Source organism: Psittacula echo (genome assembly GCF_963264785.1).
Source record: "Psittacula echo genome assembly, chromosome: 19".
NCBI classification, from domain to species: Eukaryota; Metazoa; Chordata; class Aves; order Psittaciformes; family Psittacidae; genus Psittacula; species Psittacula echo.
In genome coordinates this window covers 1,988,814-2,016,073 of record NC_137755.1, presented here as the reverse complement: position 1 = coordinate 2,016,073, position 27,260 = coordinate 1,988,814, and the positions used below count along the sequence as shown (strand labels likewise).

General features: G+C 55.5%; 1 protein-coding gene and 1 long non-coding RNA gene across 10 annotated transcripts; both read right to left on the bottom strand.

Moving 5' to 3' along the window:
• Positions 1 to 4,132: 4,132 nt before the first annotated feature.
• LOC308228610 lies at positions 4,133 to 11,855 on the bottom strand. Its single transcript, XR_013958217.1, has 3 exons — positions 10,005 to 11,855; positions 8,077 to 8,164; positions 4,133 to 5,107 (listed from the first exon to the last, which is right to left on the bottom strand). It is a non-coding gene; the product is annotated as an uncharacterized lncRNA (long non-coding RNA).
• Positions 11,856 to 15,928: 4,073 nt separating this feature from the next.
• LOC308228488 (ubiquitin-like protein NEDD8) lies at positions 15,929 to 26,124 on the bottom strand. Of its 9 annotated transcripts, XM_080631865.1 has the most exons (11): positions 26,019 to 26,124; positions 25,779 to 25,932; positions 25,434 to 25,523; positions 24,605 to 24,697; positions 21,135 to 21,245; positions 20,262 to 20,361; positions 20,071 to 20,165; positions 19,169 to 19,205; positions 18,694 to 18,741; positions 16,998 to 17,080; positions 15,929 to 16,176 (listed from the first exon to the last, which is right to left on the bottom strand). In XM_080631865.1, the coding sequence occupies exons 1-11, from the start codon at positions 26,036 to 26,038 to the stop codon at positions 16,153 to 16,155; spliced, it is 855 nt and encodes a 284-aa protein (XP_080487991.1). In that variant the 5' UTR covers positions 26,039 to 26,124; the 3' UTR covers positions 15,929 to 16,152. The 9 variants fall into 9 exon arrangements, 8 of the variants coding, with proteins under 8 accessions (XP_080487991.1, XP_080487995.1, XP_080487993.1 ...); XM_080631869.1 differs by lacking the exon at positions 21,135 to 21,245; XM_080631867.1 differs by lacking the exon at positions 25,434 to 25,523.
• Positions 26,125 to 27,260: the final 1,136 nt, after the last annotated feature.

Genomic DNA, 27,260 nt, shown 5'->3' with positions numbered 1-27,260 from the left:
ACCAAGAGGGAGGAGCGGACCAGGAAGGAGGGGTGGGCAAAGTGGGGGGGAACGGCCCGCACACACGGGGAAGGAAAAGCCCGCCCACAAGAGAAGCGGGCGGGGCCGGAGCCCGGCAAGGGGAAACCGGACACCGGATACAACTGGTCAGTCGAGTTCTCAGTCTGAATCAGACCCTGGCTGGGGATCAGACAATAGTTGGGATAAGTGGCTCACAACTGGTTCAAATTTAGAGCGGCCAGGAACGGAGATAAACAGAATTAAGGGCCAAAATATTCCCATCCAAATTAAAAAGGAATCGCGGGGGGAGGAGGTCCCTCTCACAGACTGGAGAAAAATAAAGATTGAGTGTGCCAACTGGACCCCATCGACCGCGTTAGCGTTTCCGGTCCGAGTGATGGATGGGGAACAGAGGGTCCACTCGCCAATAAACCCTAAGGATATACAAGCAATTGTTAAAGCAATTGCAGATAAAGGCCTTAATTCTGCCATGGTCTCTACCCTTATAGATGGTGTCTTTGGAGGAGACGATATGCTCCCGTTCGATATAAAACAAACTTGTAGATTGATTTTTGATGGAGCGGGGATGATCGTTTTCAAACAGGAATGGGAGGACAATTGTGCTAGACAGTTAGCCCAAGCAGTCGGGGCAGATCATCCGTTGCATGGCTCCAGCCTGCAGCGGCTGATGGGTACTGTGAGTTTTTGTTTACAGGACCGATTCATTGGATACCCTCGTGACTGGTACTTCCCACTACCAGAAGGGGACGATGAGCCAACAAACTCCCTACCCACACCTAAGAGCCCTACAGCAACTGAATACCCCGCATCGACAGAACACCAGCAACGTCAAAATGCCCCTTGTAGGGGTGGGGCCACGGTACTTTTGTGCGATCATGCTTTTGGGTTTACTGGTTTACATCCTGGTTTACCCAATCACCATGGCTGACTTCCTTGGTATCTACCTTGATGGGACCGATTGTAATGATTGTACTGGCACTGGTCCTCGGACCCTGTATATTAAATAAGCTTGTGTCGTTTATTAAGAGCCGGCTAGGAACGGTTAACATTATGTTAGTAGAACGCCGGCAATTGCTTTGATAACGTGTTTGGTTAATGTTACCTCAAGTTATTTTACTTGAATTTAACTATCTGGACAAATCCAAACCCCTGGGAGACCTTTTTGGACATTGTCACCCCCTCTTACCACGTAGACTGGCCCCCTACGTGGTAACAGGCGTGCACTTTTAAAAGTTGGAACTCCCGAACCTCATGCTGAGTGAAGGGAACAAAAACTCATCACAGTCAGGTCAACATTGCCTGCGCGGGGACGCCCGCTAGGGTCGAGTCTGTCACCTCACACAGCAGTGATGCCTTTCGGAGATAGTTTATCGATGGTCTTCCCAGGGCACATGAATTCGATCTGGAATACAGTACCTCAAAGAGATCTTGTTTTCAGCTATACTTGTTCTCAACATTCCCTTTAGTTACCCCCGATCTTACCTCGTTGTTCCAATATACCTCTTGATTACCTTTTACTTAATGTGCCTTATGTTTTCTACTCGAGTTTGTGATATATAGGATAAAATTATTTTACAGTACAAAGTGAAAATAAGGTTCTTTTAGTATGTTTTCTATCCAATAGTATGACATATATTCTTTAAACTTGTTACATTTAGTCGATAGAGTTATGCATAGGGAGGGGGGAAATGTGGGTAGCCAGGGTCTGGCAGCCAGAAGATATCGCGCTGTACGGAAAGATAGGGCCCCTCTCCTGATAGCCAGTAGCATTTAGATTATGATATAATCGGATGGAGGTGACGTCACGTATCTCGGGTATATAATGCCATGTCACGTGCCAATAAACGCCATTTGCCGTCCACCACATTGGTGTCTGCGAGCTGATGGCCCAGTCGGCCAGGGGTGGGCTGTTGCACCGTTCCTGAACCAGGTCGCCACGCCCTCTAGAGGCAACATAATACTAAGGACATAAATGGCAGAATCACAGAATATCTCCCTACTGAACACAAATGCAGGTCCTGTCTTTCACACTGCTACCTCCTGTGCTCTTCAAGTTGCCTTCCTGAGCTTACATGGTTTACCTTTAATGCTTATTTCTAGTCAAGGTGGTTTGAATCCTACTCACCCTTAAAGCTCTCACAATGTAATTAGAGAAACCCAAGCTGGATCAAACTATTTTTAAAGAAGTCATCTGTTAGAAACTTGCATGCCAGGAGGTAAATTGCTCTTTTGTTAGATTTAGTCTCAATTACCTGTATGCAGATGTTGGTTTGGGGCTGCAGCTGTGGAGCTGTTGGTGACTCTCATCCAGTGCAAGTGGGTGCATTCACTGGCAGGTCCTGCCGCCATCCCCAGCATGCCCAGCCCCTGCCCCAGTGTGAGCTCCATCCCTGCCTGCACTTCCCCTGCTGGGTCAGGCTCTGCTTCCCGTGCCCTCCTGGCACAGCCCAGCCCACCTCACCCCACTGCATCCCTGCTGTACCCCCTGCCCACCCCGCTCCATCCCCTCCCACAGCCCTGACCCCCCCCACTGCATCTCTGCCCCTGACCCCCTGCCCCCGGCTCCATCCCAACCCACAGCCCTGCCCTTCCCACTCAATCCCTGACACAGCCCCGCTCAGACTGCTCCTGATCTGCTCCTTTGGGCTCCATCCCACCCGATCCTGGTTCAATCTCGTCTCCACCCTCCTCGGTCCTAGTTTAATCCTGGCTCTATGTCCGGTTCAATCCCAGCTCCATCCCACTTGTACCTGGTTCGATCCTGGCTTCAAAGGTTCCTGCCAAGAAACACCAAGTGCTGGAACTCATCTGCCTCTGCTCCGGGAGCAGGGTCAGGCCCCACAGCTCTGCTCCTGCCAGCGCTGCCGAGCCCTGCAGGCACTTGATGGTGCCATCAGAGCACTCCACACACCGCAGCACGGGCTGGGCCATTGCTCTGGCTCCAGCAGAGGCACAGCTGCCTTGGGAAGCTGCCAGCAAACAACAAGAGCCGAGAAGAGGCTGCAGAAGGGCCCTGCTGTGGGGCTGAAAGCCAGGGGTGGTGCAGGGGAAAGGAGAAACTGCAGAGCCTCAGCCCTGGGGCTTCTTTCAGAGGAGGTGGCGCTGCTGCCCTTGATCCTGGCTGTTCTCCAGGCCTGACCTGCGCCCAGTGGTCTCCAGTGGCCTCTGCTGAGGCCAGCAGCAGAGACAGGATGTTCCTGCACAAATGTCTGCACCTGATCCTGGGCCTGACTCAGTGCTGAGAGCTCTTCTGCAGCCAAATGCAGATCCTGTTTTACAGTCATGCAGTCACAGTGATATGCGGATAAACTCCACAACTCATTAACGTTGTAAAGTAGGTATGCTTTATTCAGCGCTGAGATGCATTGGGGATCATTCCTCCGAAAGCATGCGCAGCCCAGTGATGTTTCCCTCTACATTTATCCTCTAAAGTAATACATTTGTGTTAGGTTACACAATACGCCTATACATATTCATGTTCTATCCCCGCTTCGTATAATAATGAGCTAAAAGGTCCTTTGCACTTGGGCAGTGTCTCCTGGTGGTTGTGGGCGAGGGTCTCAAGATGAAGTAAACGAGTCTTCCTCGGGCCTGAACTTTTCAACTCGGGCCTGAACTTTACACCTCCAGTCGTGGCGCAGGCTCCCTGGGTGTTTAAACTGCAAAGCTGGTTTTAGCCAGCTTAGGGGTCCAGAGGGCAGGAACTAATATAGGGTTCCTTCCTCTTATCAACAGTCTACATTGTTTAACAAGCAGCTTCAGCCCCTGATAAATCATCCCTTAACCCTAACTCCCTTGCACTGGTGAACCCCTCACATCAACAGCCGGGTTTGGGGTGGAAGGGACCTTAAAGCTCACCCAGTCCCAGCCCCTGGGTGCCCAGTGCCATGGGCACGATGCTGCCACCATCACAAAGCCGTGGTGGTCGCTGTGGAGACGCCCATTGTGACGGGGCCCCCACGCTCAGCGTGGGCTATTGAAGGAGCCAGAGCCCTGCAGGAACCAGTGCAGAGGAGAGCCCTCCCTCGGGAGGCTGCATCTCCCGTGCCTGCCCTGCGCATCCAGGTACGGGTTCTTTGACTTTGCAATCCTCTTTTAGTGTTGGCTTGAAACACATGGTGGGTGCGTGCTCTAAAGGGAGGAGAAGCTGTCAGGAACGATGTGCTGGTGCCAGCCCAGCTGTAGGAGCAGGGGCTGGGTGAGGAGGAGGTGCTGGGCTTGTTCCTGTGCTTGGAGCTGAGCTCTGCCTGCAGAGGTGCTGGGGGCGAAGCAGGAGCCTTCTGTGTGCAGGAGCTGCTGGTGTCAGAGGTGCTGAGAAGGTGTCAGGGCAGGAGCAGCCCCTGGGCAGTGCAGCTGCTGGTGCTGTCCCTGGGAGCTCAGCACAAGGGGACCTGCCTGGCTCCGGCAAGGCCCGCGCAAGCCCCCCGGGCATTGCGGAAGGCGGCAGGGCAATGGCAGGTTCTAGGAGCAGGGCAATGGCAGGGTCCAGGAGCCTTTACTCAGAGCGGCCAGAGCCACCAAGGGAGCCTCAGGTCCTCGGCAGGACTTGCCCAGGAGCCGGCAGCTCAGGGGACGAGAGCAGGGACTCACAGGGGGCGGAGCCAGGAGGAGCGGCACCAGCCCTGACTGGTTAAAAACCTGCCTCTGGGAGCGCGAGCAACCAGGAGCACAGCGAACAGGGTGAATCGAGGCAGTTTGCACGGGCAGGCGAGCAGGATGGTGAGTACTCGCCGTATGACCGGGTCGCAGTCTGGGAGCTCTGCTCTGGCTGCCCCGGCAGTGACCAGCTTAGGCACCCAGACAGAGCCGATGTGAGGGGAGGCTGCAGTGCAGAGCTCAGAATGTAGAGAGTGCCTGCACTGATCTCGTGAAGGAGCAGTGCCCAATGGGCAGGGCTGTACTCGGTGCTCCCTGGTGGAGGTCCTCCTGCAGCAGGTGGCTGAGCTGCGGGATGCTGTTAATAGGATGCAGGATGTCAGGGAAGCTGAGAGGAAGCAGGACTGCTTGCTCCAGGCCAAACTGTGCAGGGGCCTCAAGCGTCCCCTGCAGCTCATGGAGGAGAGGAGGAGGCTGTCAACCCAGGAAGCTGGGAAATAGTAACAACAAAAAACAAAACAAAACAAAACAAAAAAAAAAAAAAAAAAAAGAGGAAGAGGACAATTAAAAGCAAGGGGCTTCCTCCTAAAGCTGTTGTCCCCACCCAGAACTGCTTTGCTGTTCTGCAGGGTGCTAAGAAGGAAGGGCACTTGCACCAGAAACAACCGTCTGGTGCGCCAGTAAAGAAGATCACTACTGGTGCTGCCAGGAAAAAGAGACGGGTCATAGTGGTAGGGGACTCTGCTTTGAAAGGGACAGAGGCACTCATCTGTCAGCCTGACGCAGTCTCGAGGAAGGTGTGTTGCCTACCTGGGGCATGGATCAGGGTTGTTGCAGAGAGGCTGCCTGCTCTAGTGAGACCCACGGACTATTACCCACTTCTAGTGATCCATGTGGGTGCTAGTGATGTGATAGCAGTAGCCTGGAGAACATAAAGAAGGACTACAGAGCCCTGGGAGAGGTGGTTAGGAGCTCTGGAGCTCAGATTGTCTTTTCATCAATTCTCCAGGATACAGGGGGAGACCTTCAAAAAGCTAGGAGGATTGGCCAGGTTAATAAATGGTTAAAAGGGTGGTGCCATAGTCAGGGGTTTGGGTGTTTTGAATACGGGACCCAAGTTAGTAGGCCAGGTCTACTGGGGGCTGGTGGAGCTAGTCTGGCAAAGAAGAGGAAGAATGGTTTTGGTAGGAGGCTTGCCAGGCTGGTCAAGGTTTCTTTAAACTAGATGTGTTGGGGGAGGGGGGCATCGTTCCATCCCAACACACCCAGTCAGTTGCCAGCACCTACAATAAATACTCAGAGCGATGCAGAGATATTCCATCGGCTTCATTTGGAGCTCGGCTCAGATGCCTCTATACAAACGCCCGTAGCATGGGGAGCAAACAAGAGGAATTAGAGATGTGTGCATGACTACGGGAGTATGATATAGTAGGCATCATAGAAACATGGTGGGATGGCTCCTACGAGTGGAGTATTGGAATGGAAGGTCACAGGCTCTTTAGAAAAGACAGGCCTGGCAGGCAGGGAGGGGAAGTTACTATTTATGTTAGGGATAGGCTGGAGAGTATGGAACTCTGGGGACGGGTGAGCAGTCAACAGAGAGTTTGCGGGTCAGGGTTAAAAGGAGAACAGCTATGGGGGACATTACTGTGGGGATCTATTACAGACTGCCTGATCAAGAGGAATCTGTGGATGAAGTGCTCTATAGACAGATAGGGACAGCCTCACGCTCATAGGCCCTTGTTCTCATGGGGGACTTCAACCACCCTGACATCTGTTGGAGTGAAGGTACGGCCCCGCACAAGCAATCCTGGAGGTTCCCCGATTGTGTGGAAGATAACTTCCTTCTGCAAGTGCTAGAGGAGCCAACAAGGAGAGGTGCCATGCTTGACCTCATGCTCACCAACAGGGAAGGGATGGTTGGAAATTTGACACTCCAGAGAGCCTTGGGTGTGGCAATCATGGGATGGTCAAATTCGAGACCCTCAAGACAGTGAGAAGAGCGTGCAGCGAGCTCACTGCCCTGGACTTCAAGAGAGCAGACTTTGGCCTTTTCAGGAACCTGCTTAGTAAGGTTCCATGGGATATAGCCCTAGAGGGCAGGGGGGCCCAAGACTGTTGGTTGATATTCAATGAGCATCTGCTACAAGCTCAGGAGTGTTGCATCCCAGCTAGAAGGAAGTGCAGCAGGAGGGCCAGGAGACCTCCTTGGATGGAAAAGGAGCTGCTGAGGAAAACTCAAAGGAAAAAAGAGGCTTATAAAAGGTGGAAGCAGGGACAGGTGGCCTGGGAAGAATACAGGGATGTTGTCTGAGAAGCTAGGGACCAGGTTAGGAAAACTAAGTCCCAGTTAGAATTAAACTTGGCTAGGGATGTGAAAGATAACAGGAAGGGATTCTATAGTTACATTGCAAATAAAAGACAGACTAAGGAAAACGGAGGCCCCCTCCAGAAGATACTGGGAGAACTGGATTTGGAGAAGGCTGAGGTTCTTAATGACTTCTTTGCCTCAGTCTTCACTGGCAAAGGCTCTGACCGCACCACCCAAGTCTTGGAAGGCAGAAGCAGGAACTGTGAGAATGAAGACCCTAGGTCCACTGTAGGAGAGGATCTGGTTTGAGACCATCTTAAAAACGTAAACGTACACAAGTCCATGGGACCTGACGAAATCGATCCTTGGGTCCTGAAGGAGCTGGCAAATGAAGTTGCTAAGCCACTGGCCATCATATTTGAAAAATCGTGGCAGTCAGGTGAAGTTCCCAATGACTGAGAAAAGGGAAATATAACCCTCATTTTTAAGAAGGGAAAAATGGATGAGCCAGGGAATTACAGACCAGTCAGTCTCACCTCTGTGCCTGGCAAAATCTTGGAGCAGATTCTCCTGGAAGGCATGCTAAGGCACATGAAAAACAAGGAGGTGGTTGGTGACAGCCAGCATGGCTTCACTAAGGGGAAATCCTGCCTGACCAATTTGATGGCCTTCTATGATGGGGCTACAGAACTGATGGACAGGGGTAGAGCAGTTGAGGTCATCTACCTGGACTTGTGCAAAGCGTTCGACACTGTCCCACATGACATCCTTGTCTCTAAATTGGAGAGACATCAATATGATAGGTGGACCACTCGGTGGATAAAGATCTGGCTGGATGGCCGCACGGCCGCACGCAAGGAGTTGTGGTCAATGGCTCAATGTCCGGCTGGAGACCAGTAATGAGTGGTGTCCCTCACGGATCAGTGTTGGGACCGACCTTGTTCAACATCTTTGTCGCTGACATGGACAGTGGGATTGAGTGCGCCCTCAGCAAGTTTGCCGATGACACCAAGCGGTGTGGTTCAGTTGACAGGCCGGAGGGAATGGATGCCATCCCCATTACCCACTGCCCAGGGCGCCCCTCTGTGCCTTATGTGGAAAGGGACCAAAAAGAATGCCTTTTTAAAGAAATTAAATCAGGGTCTCACCGAGGTCCTGAGATTGGTTCTGGGAACTGGGGTTCCTTTCAGGAAACTCCCCCGATGATGGCGTGAAGGTCCCAGAGACTCCCCGGATCTGTGGAAAACACGGCTGAGTGTCCCTGTTCAGGCTCCAAATTGTTACCATAAAAGTTGGTCAGAGAAACTCTCTAAGGCTCAATTTGGAGTTTCAGAAAGCAGCATTCTTTATTGCAGCGCTGGGAGCACACGTGAATCGTTTCACAAAGGTGAGCACACCCGTACTTGCCAACAGCAGCTCTATATTTAGCATACTCATGCATATTCACAGCTTTTCCCAGGAACTAGTTATAATATTTGCATCCTAGTTACGCATGCGCTTTCTTGCTGAGTGGGGGTCTTTGGTGGGCACCGATAGTCTTCCTCACTGTGTTTACTGAATGACCTCAGTGCTTGCACACACTCACAAGGTCCGAGTGCCCAGTTAGCAGTTGGTATGTCCTTGCTTCTGCTCTGTTCCAGTCTCGCCCCACACTGGGCGCCACTCTGCTATTTTGAAGGCTGGCATCCTTGGTCTTATTTACTGTCTCCTTAGTTGTTATCAGTCCCATGATGTTCCTTCCCCCATCAGCCAAACATTCCTTTCTCTCTACATGTTAATAAGTTAGAACATTTTGTCCTATTCGACTATGCTAAAGGCACACACACTATTGTTAGTTTAAGAGTTAAGGTTACAACACAGTGAGCACAGGGATGCGCTGGGGACACGGTGACCATAAGGACATAGTGGGTCACATGGGGACACAGACATCACAATGACCATGGAGACATGGGACCACAGGGGTGGCTGATTCTGGAACACCCCATGTACAGGTGTGCGAGGCCACAGAACCCCACAGAACCCTTCACCAGAGGCACATGGAGACAACAACTGCTCCTTGGAACACAAGCTACTGGTGGAGGAGGCAAGAGCAGCTCCTCTGGTGGTTCCCGTCTTGGTGCCTGGGCAGGCAGTGGGGCTGCTGTGACACACTGTGACATCACCTGCCATTCACTTTGACATCACCACTCCCACTGCTTATATTGCCTACAGTGACTCCCCACAGCAGTCACTGTGCAGAGACGACTCTGAGAACTTCCCAAAGCAGCACCTGCAGCATCATTGGGCAGCATCCAAGGGGAGGGATATTCTGCACTGGCAGCGCCAGCATCCCCAGGTGCATCAACCCTACACGATGGCGCAAGGGTTCGTGGGGAGCTTCCAACCTCTGCCTGGGAGGCCCTGTTCCAGAGGCACCCACAGTTCCTCCGGTTGCTGCAGCCCTGGGTTGTCTTGGGAACTGGAGCAGTTCTCTGGTGTGAAGGGTTTGAAGGCCACCTGGGCAGGCAGCAGGGCTGGTGCTGGCCTCAGGGCTGAGCTCCCATCCTCTGTTCAGGCAGCAGGGCTCGTGCTGACATCAGGGTTGAGCTCCCAGCCCCCTGGGTGGTGTTTTGGCTGGGATAGATTTAATTCTCTTCCCTGTAGCTGGTGCAGTGCTGTGTTCTGGCTTTATTCTGGCAATAACGCTGATAACACACTGATGCTTTAGTTGTTGCTCAGTAGCACTTACCAATATCAAGGACTTTTCAGTCTCTCATGCTCTGCAGTGAGGAGGGGCACAAGAAGCCAGGAGGAAGCAGACAGGACACCTGACCCAAACTAGCCAAAGGGGTATTCCAACCCACAGCACGTCCTGCCCAGGATAGAAACTGGGGGAGTCACCCTGCAGGGATGGGATTGGGTCAGCCTGGGTATTGCTCAGTGGGTACTGAGCAATTGCATTGGGCATCACTGCTGGTTAGCATTATCCTCTCTCCTGTCTAGTTTTATGCTCTGTCCCTTTTAAACCACAACAGCTCTACAGGAGCAAAGTTTGCTGTACAGCTCTTCATTGCGATTTTAGTGATAAAGATTTTACCTTTTCTGTTGTTGCTCCAGGTTTGGTTTTTCACTTCTTTTCATGACTTTGTTCTTGCATTTTCAAAGAGCTCTGGCTGGTGGGTGAGTTATTTCTCTCTTTATAATTCCTGTGGGTTTCCGACCCGCACCTTGCTCCTTCAGCTGCTGATTGCCAGGTTTTCCATGTGGGTCCTTCCCTCCGTGTTCTTCCTGTGCCCATCCTAGGACCATCTCGTTCCCGTCAGCAGCCTGGCGGAGGTGCGGAGCGGCTCCTGCTCCCCAGCTCCCTGTGGCCATAGTTGTGGTCGCTGCCGTTTCCCTGCCACGGGCAGATTCTCAGTCTGCAGCTGAGGGTTGCTTTTCCACAGGAGGGTCTTGTCTGGGGCTGGGGCAGGGTGGGGGCTGGCCCCGGAGATCTGCGCTGTCGAGTCTGGCCATGGGACTGCGTGTTGAGTCGGTGGGATTTGTGCTCACAGTAAATAGCGCACAGTGTAGGGAACGCAGGAATCTGTTTTGTTTTCCATGCGGATTGAAGTAAAAGGAAGCACTTGGTGGGATGGAGCCATCCCTTTCTTGTGAGGTTGCGGGATGAAGGATGCTGTGAGCGTGCGGGGTGCAGGGGAGCCCAGCGTGGCTGCTGTGGGAAAAGAGGTTTGTCTCTTACTGAGACTGACTCTGCGGCTCTGGAGGCAGAGGCTGGTCCCCCCCGTGGCAATCCCCCTGGGATGGGATCTTGGCTGCCTCTCGTCACCCTGTCCCTGGCGTTTGGGACCCTGGGTTGTGGGACCCACAAGGCATGTGATGAAAATTCTCTTCCCTCTAACTGCTAGATCAACCAGTCTCTCATGTATTAACAGGTCTTTTATATATACATGTGTCTCTATATATTTATATGTACACTGTAATGTGATAAGGTAGTGGATTTTTCCTGGAAGCTTCATCCCTGCCCTGGACCTAGGACTTTTCTTTAGGGTATCTTAGAGCTGTCTGTGAAGGAGAAGGGGTATTGCAGCCCAGCAGAAATAATGGCAGAATCCCAGCCCCTCCAGCATGTCTTTGAAACCCTCCCACTGTCCCGCACACCATTAATCAGTATCTCTTGCAGGACTGGCTCCAGGGACATCTGCCTCCATAGACAAGAGCAGGACTGCAGCAGAAGTAGCATGAGCCCCTGGCACAGTTTTAATCCACTTTAATCCATTTTAATTCGTTTTAATTCACTTGAATCCACTTTCAATTCATTTTTAGCCTTTTTAATTCACTTTAATTCACTCTTATCCATTTTAATTCATTTTAATCCACTTCATTTTTATCCCTTTTAATCCGTTTTTAGCCATTTTAATTCATTTTAATCTAATTTTAATCCACTTTAATTCACTTTTAGCCACTTTAATTCATTTTAATCCACTTTAATTCATTTTTATCCGTTTTAATTCGTTTTTATCCACTTTAATTCGTTTTCACCCACTTTTAATTCACTTTAATTCGTGTTTATCCACTTTTTAATTCATTTTTATCCATTTTAATTCATTTTAATCCACTTTGAATTCATTTTTAGCCACTTTAATTCATTTTAATTCACTTTAATTCGTTTTTATCCACTTTTAATTCATTTTTATCCATTTTAATCCATTTTTAATTCCCTTTAATCCATTTTTAATTCCCTTTAATCCATTTTCACTCCTTTTGAGCCGGTTGAATTCGCTTTCAGCCCCTCCTCGTTCCCTTTCCGCCCCTTTGGATCCGGTTCACTCCCACTTCGCTTCCCTGTCACCGGTTTCCATTCACTCTGAGCCAGTTTCATGCAGTTTTATCCGGTTTTAGCCACTTCGAACCCATTCCAGCGCCTTTTAACCCCAAACCCGCGCCCTTTTCCCGCGCCCGCCCCTTCCCGCGCCCCTTTCCCGCGCCCCTTTCCCGCGCCCCTTTCCCGCGCTCCTTGGCCCCGCCCCCCAGCGCCGGCCGGTAACCGCGGCAACGGGGGAGGGGGCGTGGCTTCACCCGCGGGCCAATCAGATCGAGCCTGCCCCACAGAGCCCCCCCCCATAGCCCTGCCCCAGGTACTGCCCCATAGAGCCTGCCCTATAGCACTGCCCCATAGAACCCGTCCCATAGATCCTGCCCCATAGCATTGCCCTAGGTACCGCCCCATAGAGCCTGCCCCATAGCGCTGCCACAGGTACTGCCCCACAGAACCCATCCCATAGAGCCTGCCCCATAGCACTGCCACAGGTACTGCCCCATTGAGCCTGCCCCATAGCACTGCCACAGGTACTGCCCCATTGAGCCTACCCCATAGCGGTGCCCTATAGAGCCTGCCCCATAGCGCTGCCACAGGTACTGCCCTATAGAGCCTGCCCCATAACACTGCCCCAGGTACTACCCCATTGAGACTGCCCCATTGCACTGCCCCAGGTACTGCCCTATAGACCCTGCCCCATAGCGCTGCCACAGGTACTGCCCCATAGAGTCTGCCCCATAGATCCTGCCCCATAGGACCTGTCCCATAGAGCCTGCTCCAGAGATCTTGCCCCATACCGCTGCCTCAGGTACTGCCTCATAGATCTTGCCCCACGGAGCCTGTCCCATAGCGCTGCCCCAGGTACTGCCCCACAGAGCCTGCCCCATAGCGGTGCCACAGGTACTGCCCCATACAACCCGTCCCATAGATCCTGCCCCATTGAGCCTGCTCCATAGCGGTGCCCCAGGTACTGCTCCATAGAACCTGCCCCATAGCACTGCCCCATAGATCCCTGCCCTATAGATATTGCCCCACAGAGCCTCCTCCTTTAACCCCCACCCCATATCCTATAGATGCTGATGGAGAAGATCCCCCACTGCCAGGTGAGCTCTGCCCCATAAGTGGGGGGCTATGGGGGGTGCATGGGTGGCTATGGGTTCTATGGGGTGGCTACGGGGTTTCCACGGGGCTCTATGGGGTGTGGTCTATGGGGCAGACCCCCAAGTGCTGCCCCATAGGGGTCGGGCTGGGGGGTTATGGGGCTCTGTGGATCCCAATGGGGGCTGCCCTGATGCTCCATTGAGTTAATGGACCCCTATGGGGTGCTATGGGGCTGCCCCCTAGGGGGTTATGGGGCTGCCCTATAGGTGGCCTTGACCTCCCCCAGCCCCATAGCGACCCTCGTTTGTGCCCCATAGGAGGCGCTGGAGGTCGCACGTGAGCACTTATGGGGCACAGGGAGCACTTGGGGGTTTCTATGGGGCACTTATGGGTCACAGGGGCTCACTTATGGGGCTCAGAAGGGCACCTATGGGTCACAGTGGTTCACTTATGGGGCTGGCGGGTCACTTATGGGGCACAGAGGTGCACTTGTGGGTCCCAAAGGGTCACTTATGAGCCTCTGTGGGGCACTTATGGGGCTGGGGGGGGTCACTTATGGGTCCCAAAGGGTCACTTATGGGGCACAAGGGGTTACTTACAGGTCTCTATGGGTCACTTATGGGTCAGAGGGGGCACATATGGGGTGCAAGAAGCACATATGGGTTTCTATGGGTCACTTATGGGGCGGGGGGTTACTTATGGGGCACGGCGGTTCACTTCTGGGGCAGAGGAGGTCACAGGGGCACTTATGGGTCTCTATGGGTCACTTATGGGGCAGAAGGGTGCATTTATGGGTCAGAGGGGGCCCTTATGGGTCCCAAAGGGGCACTTATGGGTCTCTATGGGGCACTTATGGGGCACAAGGAGCACCTATGGGTTTCTATGGGTCACTTGTGGGGCAGCCGCTCCCCACAGCTCCCATCCTCCCTGCGGTGCCCCCCATCATTGTACCTGGGGGGCCTCTATGGGGCTCTGCCCCCCACTTGTGGGTCCAGCCCCATACTTATGGGTCCCCCTGTCTGCCCCCCCCAACATGGCCAGCTCGCACTTATGGGGCAGCCCCATAAGTGACCTTTGAGCCCCATAAGTGCCCCCCTGTGCCCCGTAAGTGCGTCTACCCCCTAAGTGTGGGTCTGCCCCCAAGTGACCCCCCCCGACCCATAGGTGGACTTCCCCCTAAGTGCCCCATAAGTGACACCCCCTGCCCCATAAGTGACCCTCTGGGACCCATAAGCGACCCCCTCTGCCCCATAAGTGACTCCTAACCCCCACCCAGCCCCATAACTGGGTCTGCCCCCCAAGTGCTCCCTGTGCCCCATAAGTAACCCCCAAACACCCCCTAGCCCATAAGTGAACCCCAGCTGCGTGACCCCTTGAGCCCCATAAGTGTCTGCCCCCTAAGTGTGAGTCTGCCCCACAAATGACACCTTGAGCCCCATAAGTGACTCCCCAGCCCCATAAGTACCCTCTGTGCCCCACAAGTCCTCTCCCAGCCCCATAAGTGACTCCTCCCCTTCCGTGTTTGCCCTCTATGTGTGCGTCTGCCCCATAAGTGACCCCCCCCAGCCCCATAAGTGCCCCCCTCACCCCCTAAGTGTGGGGCCGGGGCCACGTGGCCCCCCCGCTATGGGGCAGGAGGAGGAGGAAGAAGGGGCAGCCCCGGACCCTTCCTATTAAAGCTCTTTGGCCCCAACGGCGGCTCCTGATTGGTTCCTGGGGTGGTGACGTCATTGGGAGGGGGGATGTGATTGGGTGGCGGGAGGGGGTAGGGTTAGAGGGGCCCACAGAGCCCCACAGCACCCCATAGAGCCCCATAGCACCCCATAGACACCCATAGAGCCCCATAGCACCCCATAGAGCCCCATAGCACCCCATAGACACCCATAGAGCCCCACAGCTCCCCACAGAGCCCCATAGCACCCCATAGACACCCATAGAGCCCCACAGCTCCCCACAGAGCCCCATAGCACCCCATAGACACCCATAGAGCCCCATAGCTCCCCACAGAGCCCCACAGCACCCCATAGACCCCCATAGCTCCCCATAGACACCCACAGAGCCCCACAGCACCCCACAGAGCCCCATAGCTCCCCACAGACACCCATAGAGCCCCATAGCTCCCTATAGAGCCCCATAGCGCCCCACAGAGCCCCAGAGACCCCCATAGCTCCCCACAGACACCCATAGAGCCCCATATCGCCCCACAGCCCCCCCACAGCCCCCTCTACGAGCCACGGGACCCCTAAAGCACCTTTATTGGGCCACAGCCCCACAAACCCCCCCTATATAAGGCATGGGACCCCCAAGCCACCCCTCTATGGCCCTAGAGTGCCCTATAGGGCCCCACAGGCCTCTATAGGGCCCCATAGGCCTCTATAGGGCTCCATAGGCCCCTCTAGGCCCCGCTCCCCCCGCGCCGTCACCATCCCTCCAGCGCCGCCGCCATCTTGGACTGAGACGGGAAATGCGCAGCCCCGCCCTTATAAAGGCCCCGCCCCCCGGCGGAGGGACCGCCCACTTCTGGCCTTAAAAGGGCAATGGTGGCGGAGGTGGGGCCCGCGGCTCTTAAAGCGGCAACGGGAGAAGGGGCGGAGTCGAGGCGGTGAGGCCACGCCTCCCCGCGCCCTTAAAAGGGCGATGGCGCGGAACCGGTGTTAATGGGCCCGCTCCCTGTCTTAAAGGGGCAATGGGCATAAGGGGGCGGAGCCGATGCGCTGAAGCCACGCCCCCATGCCCTTCTAAGGGCAACGGGACCACTTCCTCTCTTAAAGGGGCAATGAGCGTAAAGGGGCGGAGCCACTGCAGTGAGGCCACGCCCCCTCTGCCCTAATAAGGACAATGGGATTAAAGGGAGCAGAGCCAGTGTGGTGAGGTCACTCCCCCATGCCCTTATAAGGGCAACGGTGTTAAAGGGGCGGAGCTAATGCAGTGAAACCATGCCCCTATGCCCTTATAAGGGCAATGGGACCACCTCCTGTCTTAAAGGGGCAACGGTCTTCAAGGCAGCAGAGCCAATGCAGGGAGGCCACGCCCCCTCTGCCCTTAAAAGGGCAACGGGGCCACACCGCATCTTAAAGGGGCAACACCGAGGCCACGCCGCCTTGCAGTGACATCACGATGACGTCACGATGACATCAACGAGAGCCTTTATTAAATAGCCAACCATTGAAGAGGATGGAGGGGGGTTGGGTCTCAATGGAGACAATGGGGTTAAAGGGGGAGGGGCCCCTTCAGCCCCGCCCACAAAGGGGGCGGGGTCAAGGGGGCCCCACCCCCCCGCAGCGCCAGGACAAGATGGAGGACGGAGCCCCCCTGGATCTTGTAGTCAGCGGCCGTCTTCTCGTCGTTCCTATGGGGGGATCCAGCCCCATGGAGACCCATAGGGACCCATAGAGACCCACAGAGACCCATAGGGACCCCATAGAGACCAACGGATACCCCATAGCCCCACAGACCCACCCCATAGCCCCACAGACCCACCCCATAGATCCACCCCATAGAGCCCCACTAGAGACCCATAGATCCACCCCAGAGATCCACCCCACAGATCCACCCCATAGAGACCCACAGACCCACCCCATAGAGAACCATAGATCCACCCCACGGACCCACCCCACAGACCCATAGGTCCACCCCATAGCCCCATAAATCCACCCCACAGACCCACCCCATAGCTCCACAGATCCACCCCATAGCCCCATAGATCCACCCCACAGACCCACCCCATAGCTCCACAGATCCACCCCATAGCCCCATAGATCCACCCCACAGGCCCGCCCCATAGAGCCCCAGAGATCCACCCCATAGCCCCATAGATCCACTCCATAGACCCACCCCATAGAGCCCCATAGATCCACCCCATAGACCCATAGATCCACCCCATAGACCCACCCCGTAGAGCCCCATAGATCCACCCCATAGATCCACCCCACAGAGCAGCCCCACAGATCTACCCCACAGCCCCATAGAGCCCCATAGATCTGCCCCACAGCCCCACCCCATAGCCCCATGGATCCACCCCATAGATCCACCCCATTGCCCCACAGCCCCACCCCACAGACCCCCCCCCAGCGCTTGGCCTAGGCTAAGCCCCGCCCCCTCCCTGCTTGGCCCCGCCCCCTTCCCCCCGGCGACGCCCGTGATTGGCCCACGCTAGGCCCCGCCCCCTACATCTGCTTCCCGCTGTAGATGAGGCGCTGCTGCTGGGGGGGGATCCCCTCCTTCTCCTCCACCCGCTCCTTGATGCGCTCCACCTACAGGGTATTATGGGATGGAGGGGACCCCCCCATAGGGTATTATGGGATGGAGGGGACCCCCCCCATAGGGTGCTATAGGGTAGAGAGGGAACCCCCCCCACCTTATGGGGTACTATGGGATAGAAGAGAATAGACACCCCCCTCCAATAGGGAATGGAATGGCCCAAGCCCCCCCCCATAGAGTATAATGGGGTAAGGCCTATAGGGTATTATGGGATGGATGGGGACCCCTCCATAGGGTATTATGGGATGGAGGGGATCCCCCCCTATAGCATGGTATAGAGTAGAAAGGAAACCCCCCTTCCTTATGGGGTATTATGGGATAGAAGGGAATAGCCCCCCCCCCAATAGGGAATGGAATGGCCCAAGCCGCCCCCATAGGGTATAATGGGGTAAGGCCTATAGGGTATTATGGGATGGATGGGGACCCCCTCCCATAGGGTATTATGGGATGGATGGGGACCCCCCCCCATAGGGTATTATGGGATGGAGGGGACCCCCGCCATAGGGTGCTATAGGGTAGAAAGGAAACCCCTCTTCTTTATGGGGTATTTATGGGATAGAAACGAATAGACCCCCCCCACAGTAGGGAATGGAATGGCCCAAGCCGCCCCCATAGGGTATAATGGGGTAAGGCCTATAGGGTATTATGGGATGGAGGGGACCTCCCCTATAGGGTGCTATAGGGTAGAGAGAGAACCCAACCCTCCTTATGGGTATTATGGGATAGAAAGGAATAGACCCCCCCCATAATAGCGAATGGAATGACCCAAGCCCCCCCATAGGGTATAATGGGGTAACGGCTATAGGGTATTATGGGATGGATGGGGACCCCCCCCCATAGGGTATTATGGGATGGAGGGGACCCCCCCCATAGGGTATTATGGGATGGAGAGGATCCCCCCCCATAGGGTGCTATAGGGTAGAAAGGAAACCCCCCTTTCTTATCGGGTATTATGGGATAGAAGAGAATAGGACCCCCCCCCCCCCCCAATAGGGAATGGAATGGCCCAAGCCGCCCCCATAGGGTATAATGGGGTAAGGCCTATAGAGTATTATGGGATGGATGGGGATCCCCCCAACTAGGGTATTATGGGATGGAGGGGACCCCCCTCTATAGGATGCTATAGGGTAGAGAGGAAACCCCCCTCTCCTTATGGGGTATTATGGGATAGAAGGGAACAGCCACCCCCCCCCCCCCATAGAGTAATATGGGATAATGCTTATAGGGTATTAAGGGATAGATGAAGACCCCCATAGGCTATTATGGGATGCATAAGACCCCCACAGAGTATTATGGGATAGATAACCACCCCCGTAGAGTACTATACGGTGCATGAACACACGCCATAGGGTATTATGGGATCTATAAGGACACCCCCCCCCCATAGGCTATTATGGGATGGATAAGGACGCCCCCCCCCCAATAGGCTATTATGGGATGGATAAGGACCCCCCCCCCCCCCGCCAATAGGCTATTATGGGATGGATAAGGACCCCCCCCCAGCTCATTATAGGACGAATGAGCAACCTCCCTCCCCACAGGAGTATTATGGGACGGATGAGGACCCCCGCAGGCTATTATGGGATGCCTGACCCCCCCCCATTACCTTGTCCGTGGGCTCTATATCGATCTCGATCTCTTTTCCCGTCAACGTCTATGGGCGAATGAAGGGGGGGGGGTCAATTTAAGGCCCTGCCAATCCCACAATGCACAGCGGCACCCCCCCCGTTCCCATTCCCGTTCCCGTTCCCATTCCCGTTCCCTTTAGCCCCCACCTTCACTTTGATCAGCATCGTGCCCTCTCCCCCTCCGTCCTCCCCGCTACCGGAAGCGGAAATGACGCCCGAAGGCCCCGCCCCCCCGCTTCCCTTTACAGCCCGCCCAAGATGGCGCCGCGCGGGGGCCGACGGGAGCCGTAGTTTTTCCCCACCGCCAGCCCTGCTTCCCGCCACGGGGCGCCTCAGCCAATGGGGTGCGAGCGCGGGGGAGACGGACCAATGGGAGGGCGCGGCTCAGGATGTGGCAGGGGATGCGGGCGGGTAATGGATCACTATTTGGCAACGGGGGGGTTTGGGACTCACCCATTAAGGCCCGGCGGCGGGGGGGCTGCAAACGGAACTGGGGGGGGGGCAAAAGGCAATTAATGCCCCTAATTAGTGCTTATTACCCACCCCATAACCCTTAATTGCCCCTAGGAGCACTAATTACCCCCATTACCCTCTAATTACCCCCCATAACCACCTTATTACCCCACAGACCTCTTATTACCCCCCCATGACCTTTAATTACCCCCCTTGGTAGCCCCCATTACCCCCATAGACCCTTAATTACCCCTAATTACCCCCATTAACCAATAATTGCCCCCATAAACCCCTAATTACCACCACAGACACTTAATTACTCCCTTAGAACCCTAATTAACCCCATAGACCCTTAATTAGCCCCTTAGACCCCTAATTACCCCATAGATCCTTAATTACCCCCATAGACCCCTAATTACCCCCATAGACCCTTAATTACCCCCATAGACCCCTAATTACCCCCACTAACCAATAATTACCCCCACAGACCCCTAATTACCCCCATAGACCCTTAATTACTCCCACAGACCCCTAATTACCCACCATAGGCCGTTAATTACGCCCCATAGACCCCTAATTACCCCCCATAGTCCCCTAATTACCCCCTTAGACTCCTAATTACCCCCCTTAGACCCCTAATTACCCCCATAGACCCCTAATTACCCCATAGACCCTTAATTACCCCCATAGACCCCTAATTACCCCCCATAGACCCCTAATTACCCCCCAACAGACCCCTAATTACCCCCATAGGCCCTTAATTACCCCCATAGAGCCCTAATTGCCCCCATAGACCCCTAATTACCCCCATAGATCCTTAATTACCCCCATAGACCCCTAATAACCCCCATAGACCCTTAATTACCCCCCTTATCCCCCCCCCCCATAATGGCCCCTCCCACCTTCCTCCTCGGCACCGCCTCCTCCTCGTCGCTGATGACGTCATCACGCTCTGCGTGGAGGGGGCGGGGCTTGGCCAGCGGGCGGGGCACGGCGCCTGGGAGGGGGCGTGGCCAGCGCTAAGCCACGCCCCCCCGTAGCCGCGCTGCTATTGGCCCCAGCGCGGCCACGTGACCCCCTAGGCCCCGCCTACCGCAGTGCGCGTGGCCGACGTCAGCCAGGTACTGGCGCAGGATTGGCAGGTCGGAGCGGGGGGTGCCGGAGGGGGCGTGGCTCCACACCAGAGCCTGCAGCTGATTGGTCGGGAGGGGGAAAGGGGGCGGGGTTAAGGGGGGGTTCATTAGGGGTTATGGGGGGGGTAATAAGGGGTAATGGGGGGGCAACTGGGGGGGGATGTAGGGGTCATAGTGGGTAACTGAGGGCCAAGGGGGGGCAATTAAGGGGCGTGGGGGGTAATTAATGGTCATAGGAGGGTAATTAGGGTGGTAATTGGGCGCCATGGGGGGTAATTAGAGGTGGAGGGGGCAATAGTGGGACTGGGGGGTTAATTAAGGCTCATGGGGGGGTAATTAAGGGTTATGGGGGGTAATAAGGGGTAATGGGTGGTAATAATGGGCCTGGGGGGTAATTAAGGCTCATGGGGGTAATTAAGGCCCATGGGGGGTAATTAAGCCCCATAGAAGGGGCCTTGTCCGTCCCCTTCCCTTTCCCTCCCCTTCACACCCTTTAAGCCCCTCCCCTTCCCCAAACCCCGCCCCCTGCTGTTGTCACCCCCATATATGGGCAAGCCCCATCCACCTGCCCCCATATATGGGCAAACCCCCTCCGCCTTGCGCTCTCCCCCCGCCCAAACCCCGCCCCCTCCCATATATGGCCACGTCCCACTGACATCACCCCCCATATATGGGCAGGCCCCGCCCACGCGCGCCACTCGGGCGGGGGTGCGCGCGCGCTCTCCCCCCCAACCCCTTTTACGGCCAAACCCCGCCCCCCCCCGCTCCAAACATGGGCAAGCCCCCGCCCCATCGATGACGTCACCCCCCCTATATGGGCAGGCCCCGCCCACCTGCGGCAGGTCGGGGGGGCCCAGGGCGCTCTCCACCCGCAGCAGCAGCTCATGGAAGAGGCTCTCCAGGGAGCCCAGGAACCGGGGCCCGTACTCCTGGGGGGCCTGCGCCTGCCATAGGGGTCCATAGGGGTCCATAGGGGTCCATAGGGGTCTATAGGGGTCTATAGGAGCCAACGCTTTCCAGAGGGATCCATAGGTGTCCATATGGGTTCCATAGGAGTCTATAGGGAACCCAGAGGTGCCCCTAGGGGTACATATAGGTGTCTAGAGAGCACCCATAGGGGTCCATAGGGGTCTATAGGGTACGCACAAGTGTCCATAGGGATCCATAGGGTATGCATAGGTGTCTATAGAGAACACATAGGTGTCCATAGGGGTCTGTAGAGCACCCATAGGTGTCCATAGGGATCTATAGGGTACGCATAGGTGTCTATAGAGCACCCATAGGTGTCCATAGGGATCTATAGGGTACGCATAGGTGTCTATAGAGCACCCATAGGTGTCCATAGGGATCTATAGGGTACGCATAGGTGTCTATAGAGCATCCATAAGTGTCCATAGGGATCCATAGGGTACACATAGGTGTCTATAGAGCATCCATAGGTGTCCATAGGGATCTATAGGGTACACATAGGTGTCTATAGAGCATCCATAGGTGTCCATAGGGATCTATAGGGTACGCATAGGTGTCTATAGAGCACCCATAGGTGTCCATAGGGGTCTATAGGGTACACATATGTGTCTATAGAGCACCCATAGGCATCCATAGGGATCTATAGGGTACGCATAGGTGTCTATAGAGCACCCATAGCTGTCCATAGGGATCTATAGGGTACGCATAGGTGTCTATAGAGCACCCATAGACATCCATAGGGATCAATAGGGTACACATAGGTGTCTATAGACAACACATTGGTGTCCATAGGTATCCATAGGGTACACATAGGTGTCTATACAGCACCCATAGCTGTCCATAAGGATCTATGGGGTATGCATAGGTGTCTATAGAGCACCCATAGGTGTCCATAGGGATCTACAGAGTACGCATAGGTGTCTATAGAGAACACATAAGTGTCCATAGGGATCTATAGGGTACGCATAGGTGTCTACAGAGAACACATAGGTGTCCATAGGCATCTATAGAGCAGACACAGGTGTCTATAGAGCATCCATAGGTGTCCATAAGGATCTATAGAACACCCACAGGTGTCTATAGAGCACCCATAGGTGTCCATAAGGATCTATAGAGCACACACAGGTGTCTATAGAGCACCCATAGGTGTCCATAAGGATCTATAGAGCACACACAGGTGTCTATAGAGCACCCATAGGTGTCCATAGGGATCTATAGGGAACACATAGGTGTCTATAGAGCACCCATAGCTGTCCATAGGGATCTATAGGGAACACATAGGTGTCTATAGAGCACCCATAGGTGCCTATAAATCACCTATGGGTGGCCACAGGGATCTATAGGGTGCCCATAGGCATCTATAGAAAACTCACTGGTGCCCATAGGTGTCCATAGGTGCCCATAGGTGTCCATAGGCATCTACAGGGAACACATCAGTGTCTATAGAGCACCCATAGGAGCCTATAGGGATCTATAGGGTACACATAGCTGTCTATAGAGCACCCTTACGTGGTTATAGAGCACCTATTAATGGCCATATGGATCTATAGTGTGCCCATAAGTGTATATAGGGATCTATATTGTACATATGGGTGTCTATAGAGCACCCCTAAGTGCCCATAGGGATCTATAGGGTACACGTAGGTGTCTACAGAACACCCACAGGTATGCATAGGGTACCCATAGGTGTCCATAGGGATCTGTGGGGTACATAGAGGTGTCTATAGAGCACCCATAGGTGTCCATAAAGATCTATAGGGTACACATAGGTGTCTATAGAGCACCCACAGGTGTCCATAGGGATCTATACAGTACACATGGGTGCCCATAGGTGTCCATGGGGAGCTATAGGGTACACATAGGTGTCTATAAAGCACTCATAGGTGTCTATTGAGCACCTATTAGTGACCATAGGGGTCTATAGGGTGCCCGCTGGGGACTATAGGACCCATAGGGATGTATAGTGCACCCATAGGGGTCTATAGGGTGCCCATTGGGGTCTATAGGGACCATAGGTGTCTATAGAGCACCCATAGGGGTCTATAGGGTGCCCATAGGGGTCTACAGAGCACCCATAGGGATTTATAGGGTGAGCATAGATGGCTATAGAGCACCCATAGGTGTCTATAGGGCGTGCATAAGGGCCTATAGGGTGCCCATAGAGATCTATATGGTGCCCTTAGTGGTCTATAGGGTGCCCATAGGCGTCTATAGAGCACCCACATGTGCCTATAGAGCAGCCATAGGAATCTATAGGGTGCCCATAGGGGTCTATAGGGATCTATAGGGTGCCCATAGGGATCTCTACAGCCCCCATAGGAGCCTGTAAGGATCTATAGGGTGCTGATAGGGATGTATAGGGTGCCCACAGGGGTCTATAGAGTACCTATAGAGACCTATAGGGAACTATAGGGTGCCAATAGGGGTCTAGAGCACTCTATAGGGTGCCCATAGGGATCTACAGGACACCCATAGGGGTCTATAGGGCACCCATAAGGGTCTACAGGGCACCCATAAGAGTCTACAGGGCTCTATAGAGTGCCCATAGGGATCTATAGGACACCCACAGGAGTCTATAGGGCACACATAGGGGTCTACAGGGCTCTATAGGGTGCCCATAGGGATCTATAGGGTATCCATAAGGGTCTACAAGGGTGTATAGGGTGTCCATATGAGTCTATAGGACACTCATAGGGATCTATACGGCACCCATAGGAGTCTACAGGGCTCTACAGCGTGCCCATAGGGATCTATAGGTCACCCATAGGGGTCTACAGTGCTCTATAAGGAGCCCATAGGGATCTATAGGGCACCCATAGGGGTCTATAGGGCACCCATAAGGATCTACAGGGCTCTATGAGGAGCCCACAGGGATCTATAGGACACCCATAGGTGCCTACAGGGCACCCATAGAGGTCTACAGGGCACCCATAGGGTGCCCATAGGGATCTATAGGACACCCATAGGAGTCTACAGGTCACCCACAGGGGTGTACAGGACTCTATAGGGTGCCCATAGGGATCTACAGGACACCCACAGTGGTCTATAGGGCACCCACAGGGGTGTACAGGACTCTATAGGGTGCCCATAGGGATCTATAGGACACCCACAGTGGTCTATAGGGCACCCACAGGGGTGTACAGGACTCTATAGGGTGCCCATAGGGATCTATAGGACACCCACAGTGGTCTATAGGGCACCCACAGGGGTCTACAGGGCTCTACAGGGCACCCATAGGGATCTATAGGGCTCTATAGAACACCCATAGGGGTCTATAGGGGTGTATAGGGTGCCCATAGAGCTCTATAGGGTGCCCATAGGGGCCCATAGGTACCCTGAGGTAGGAGTCCCTCTGCTCCGGGTCCTGCAGCAGCTCCAGCACCAGCTCCCGGAAACCCTCCTGGGCCTCCAGCACCGACGGCTCCTCCTATGGGGGGGGGGGAGAGGGTCAGGCCCCGCCCCCTCCTTAAACCACGCCTCCTTAACCCCACCCCCTCAAACCACGCCCCCTCCATTGTACTCCATTGCCCCTAAGCCACGCCCCCATTGAGCCCTATTACACCCGAAGCCCCGCCCCCCAAGCCCCACCCCCCAATTGACTCCACTACCCCTAAGCCCCGCCCCCTCCATTGACCTCCATTACCCCAAGCCCCGCCCCCTCCCTAACCACGCCGCCTCCTTACCCTTAACCCACGCCCCCTCCATTAAACCCTATTGGCCCCTAAGCCACGCCCCCTCCATTCACCCTCATTGGCCCCAAGCCCCGCCCCTCCGTTTAAGCCACGCCCCTCCATTGACCCTACACCAAGCTCCGCCCCCTCACCAAACCACGCCCCCTCCGTTAAACTCCATTAGCTCCCTAAGCCACGCCCCTGCATTACATTTAAGCCCCGCCCCTCCGTTAAGCCCTATTAACCCCTAAGCCCCGCCCCCTCAATTCACCCTCATTACCCCTAAGCCACGCCCCCTCCTTTGACCCTCATTACCCCTAAGCCACGCCCCCTCCTTTGACCCTCATTACCCCTAAGCCACGCCCCCTCCATTGACCCCCATTACCCCCAAGCCCCGCCCCTCCATTGAACCCCAGTAGCCCCTAAGCCACGCCTCCTCCCTGCACCCTCATTACCCAAGCCCCGCCCCCTTCCTCAAGCCCCGCCCCCTGCCTGCCCACGGCCGCCCTCGGGGAAGAAGCGCTCCACGGCGGCGCGGACGTGGGCCTCGGGCTGGGCCTCTCGCAGCATCTGCAGCAGCACCTGCGGCGCGACAGGGCCGCCATGTCGCGACATGGGGCCGGCGACAGGCAACGAGGGGACGGAGGGACGGAGGGACGGAGGGAAGCGGAGGCGGCAGCCATTTTGACCTCGCCGCCGCCATCTTGGGGAGGTCGGCGGCCATTTTGACCGCGCCGCCGCCATCTTGGGGAGGTCGGGCCCCGGCGCTAGGCTCCCTATAGGGGTCTTCTATAGGGGTTCTCTATAGGGGCTCCCCATGGGGCCTCCGTCACTCACCGCGGCCTGCAGGCCCAGCCGGAGCCGGGCTCGGTGCCGGTACTTGAGGGCCGTGGGCGCCGCGGCCTCCAGCGCCGCCACCAGGCGGAGCACGCGCGGGAAGTGCGTCACGCGCCGCGCGCGCACCGCCCGCCACGCCCCGGCCAGCGCGACCCTGATTGGTCGAGAGGGGAAGAGTGGGGGCGGGGTCAACCTCAAGCCACGCCCTCCACGTAAACCCGCCCTTCCCGTTACGCTCACCTGACGTCGCTCCCGCTCATTGCGTCACTTCCGGGTGCGCGGAGGCGAGGGGGGTGGGGGATGAGAGGCACCGGTTGCACCGGTCGGGGCCGAGCGGCCGCTTTCCCGGGCGCCGGAAGTGACGTCAGCGCGCTTCCGCCGCGCCGGCCACGCCCCTTCCTCCCCGCCTCCCTTTCCCGCCCTCCCTTTAGTGACGTCAGCGCGGCCACGCCCCTCCTCCGGCCGCCATTTCCCGCCTCCAGTGACGTCAGCGGCCCCCCCGCCGCCGCGTTCCCGCCCTCATTTTCCCCGCCCCCTCTTAGTGACGTCACTTTCCCGCGCGAACGGCACCGTCCCCCCCCCAACAGACGCGCACACGAGTGATGTCACAGACGTTTAATGGCTGACGTCACAGGGAGGGTCCCCCGGGGGGGGGGGTGTGTGAAAGCGCCTCCATTGATCCCAATTGGCTCCAATCCCAATCCCACTGATCCCTATGGGGCCCTGACTCCATCCCATTGATCCCTATGGGGCCCTGACCCAATCCCATTGATCCCTATGGGGCCCTGACTCCATCCCATTGATCCCTATGGGGCCCTGACCCAATCCCATTGATCCCTATGGGGCCCTGACCCCATCCCGTTGATCCCTATGGGGCCCTGACCCCATCCCATTGATCCCTATGGGGCCCTGACTCCATCCCATTGATCCCTATGGGGCCCTGACCCCATCCCGTTGATCCCTATGGGGCCCTGACCCCATCCCATTGATCCCTATGGGGCCCTGACCCCATCCCGTTGATCCCTATGGGGCCCTGACCCCATCCCATTGATCCCTATGGGGCCCTGACTCCATCCCGTTGATCCCTATGGGGCCCTGACCCCATCCCATTGATCCCTATGGGGCCCTGACCCCATCCCATTGATCCCTATGGGGCCCTGACCCCATCCCATTGATCCCTATGGGGCCCTGACTCCATCCCGTTGATCCCTATGGGGCCCTGACCCCATCCCATTGATCCCTATGGGGCCCTGACTCTATCCCATTGATCCCAATGTAACCCATACCTGGCCCCATTGGCCCTAGTGAGCCCCATTGAGCCTCATTGATTTCCATTGACCCCCATTGATTCCCATTGACCCCCATTGACCCTATTGAACCCCACTGGTTCCCACTGAGCCCCATTGACCCCACTGAGCCCCATTAAGCCCCATTGATCCCCATTGAGCCCCATTGATCTCATTGACACCCACTGAGCCATAC

Excerpts from the sequence above, each read along its gene's own strand:
- LOC308228488 (XM_080631865.1), bottom strand. The coding sequence starts at position 26,038 with ATGAGCGGGAGCGACGTCAG. Across the intron at positions 20,166-20,261 it reads CGTCGGCCACGCGCACTGCG|GCGCCGTGCCCCGCCCGCTG; the intron begins GTAGGCGGGGCC and ends GCCCCCTCCCAG. Across the intron at positions 17,081-18,693 it reads ATATAGAGCCCACGGACAAG|GTGGAGCGCATCAAGGAGCG; the intron begins GTAATGGGGGGG and ends AATACCCTGTAG.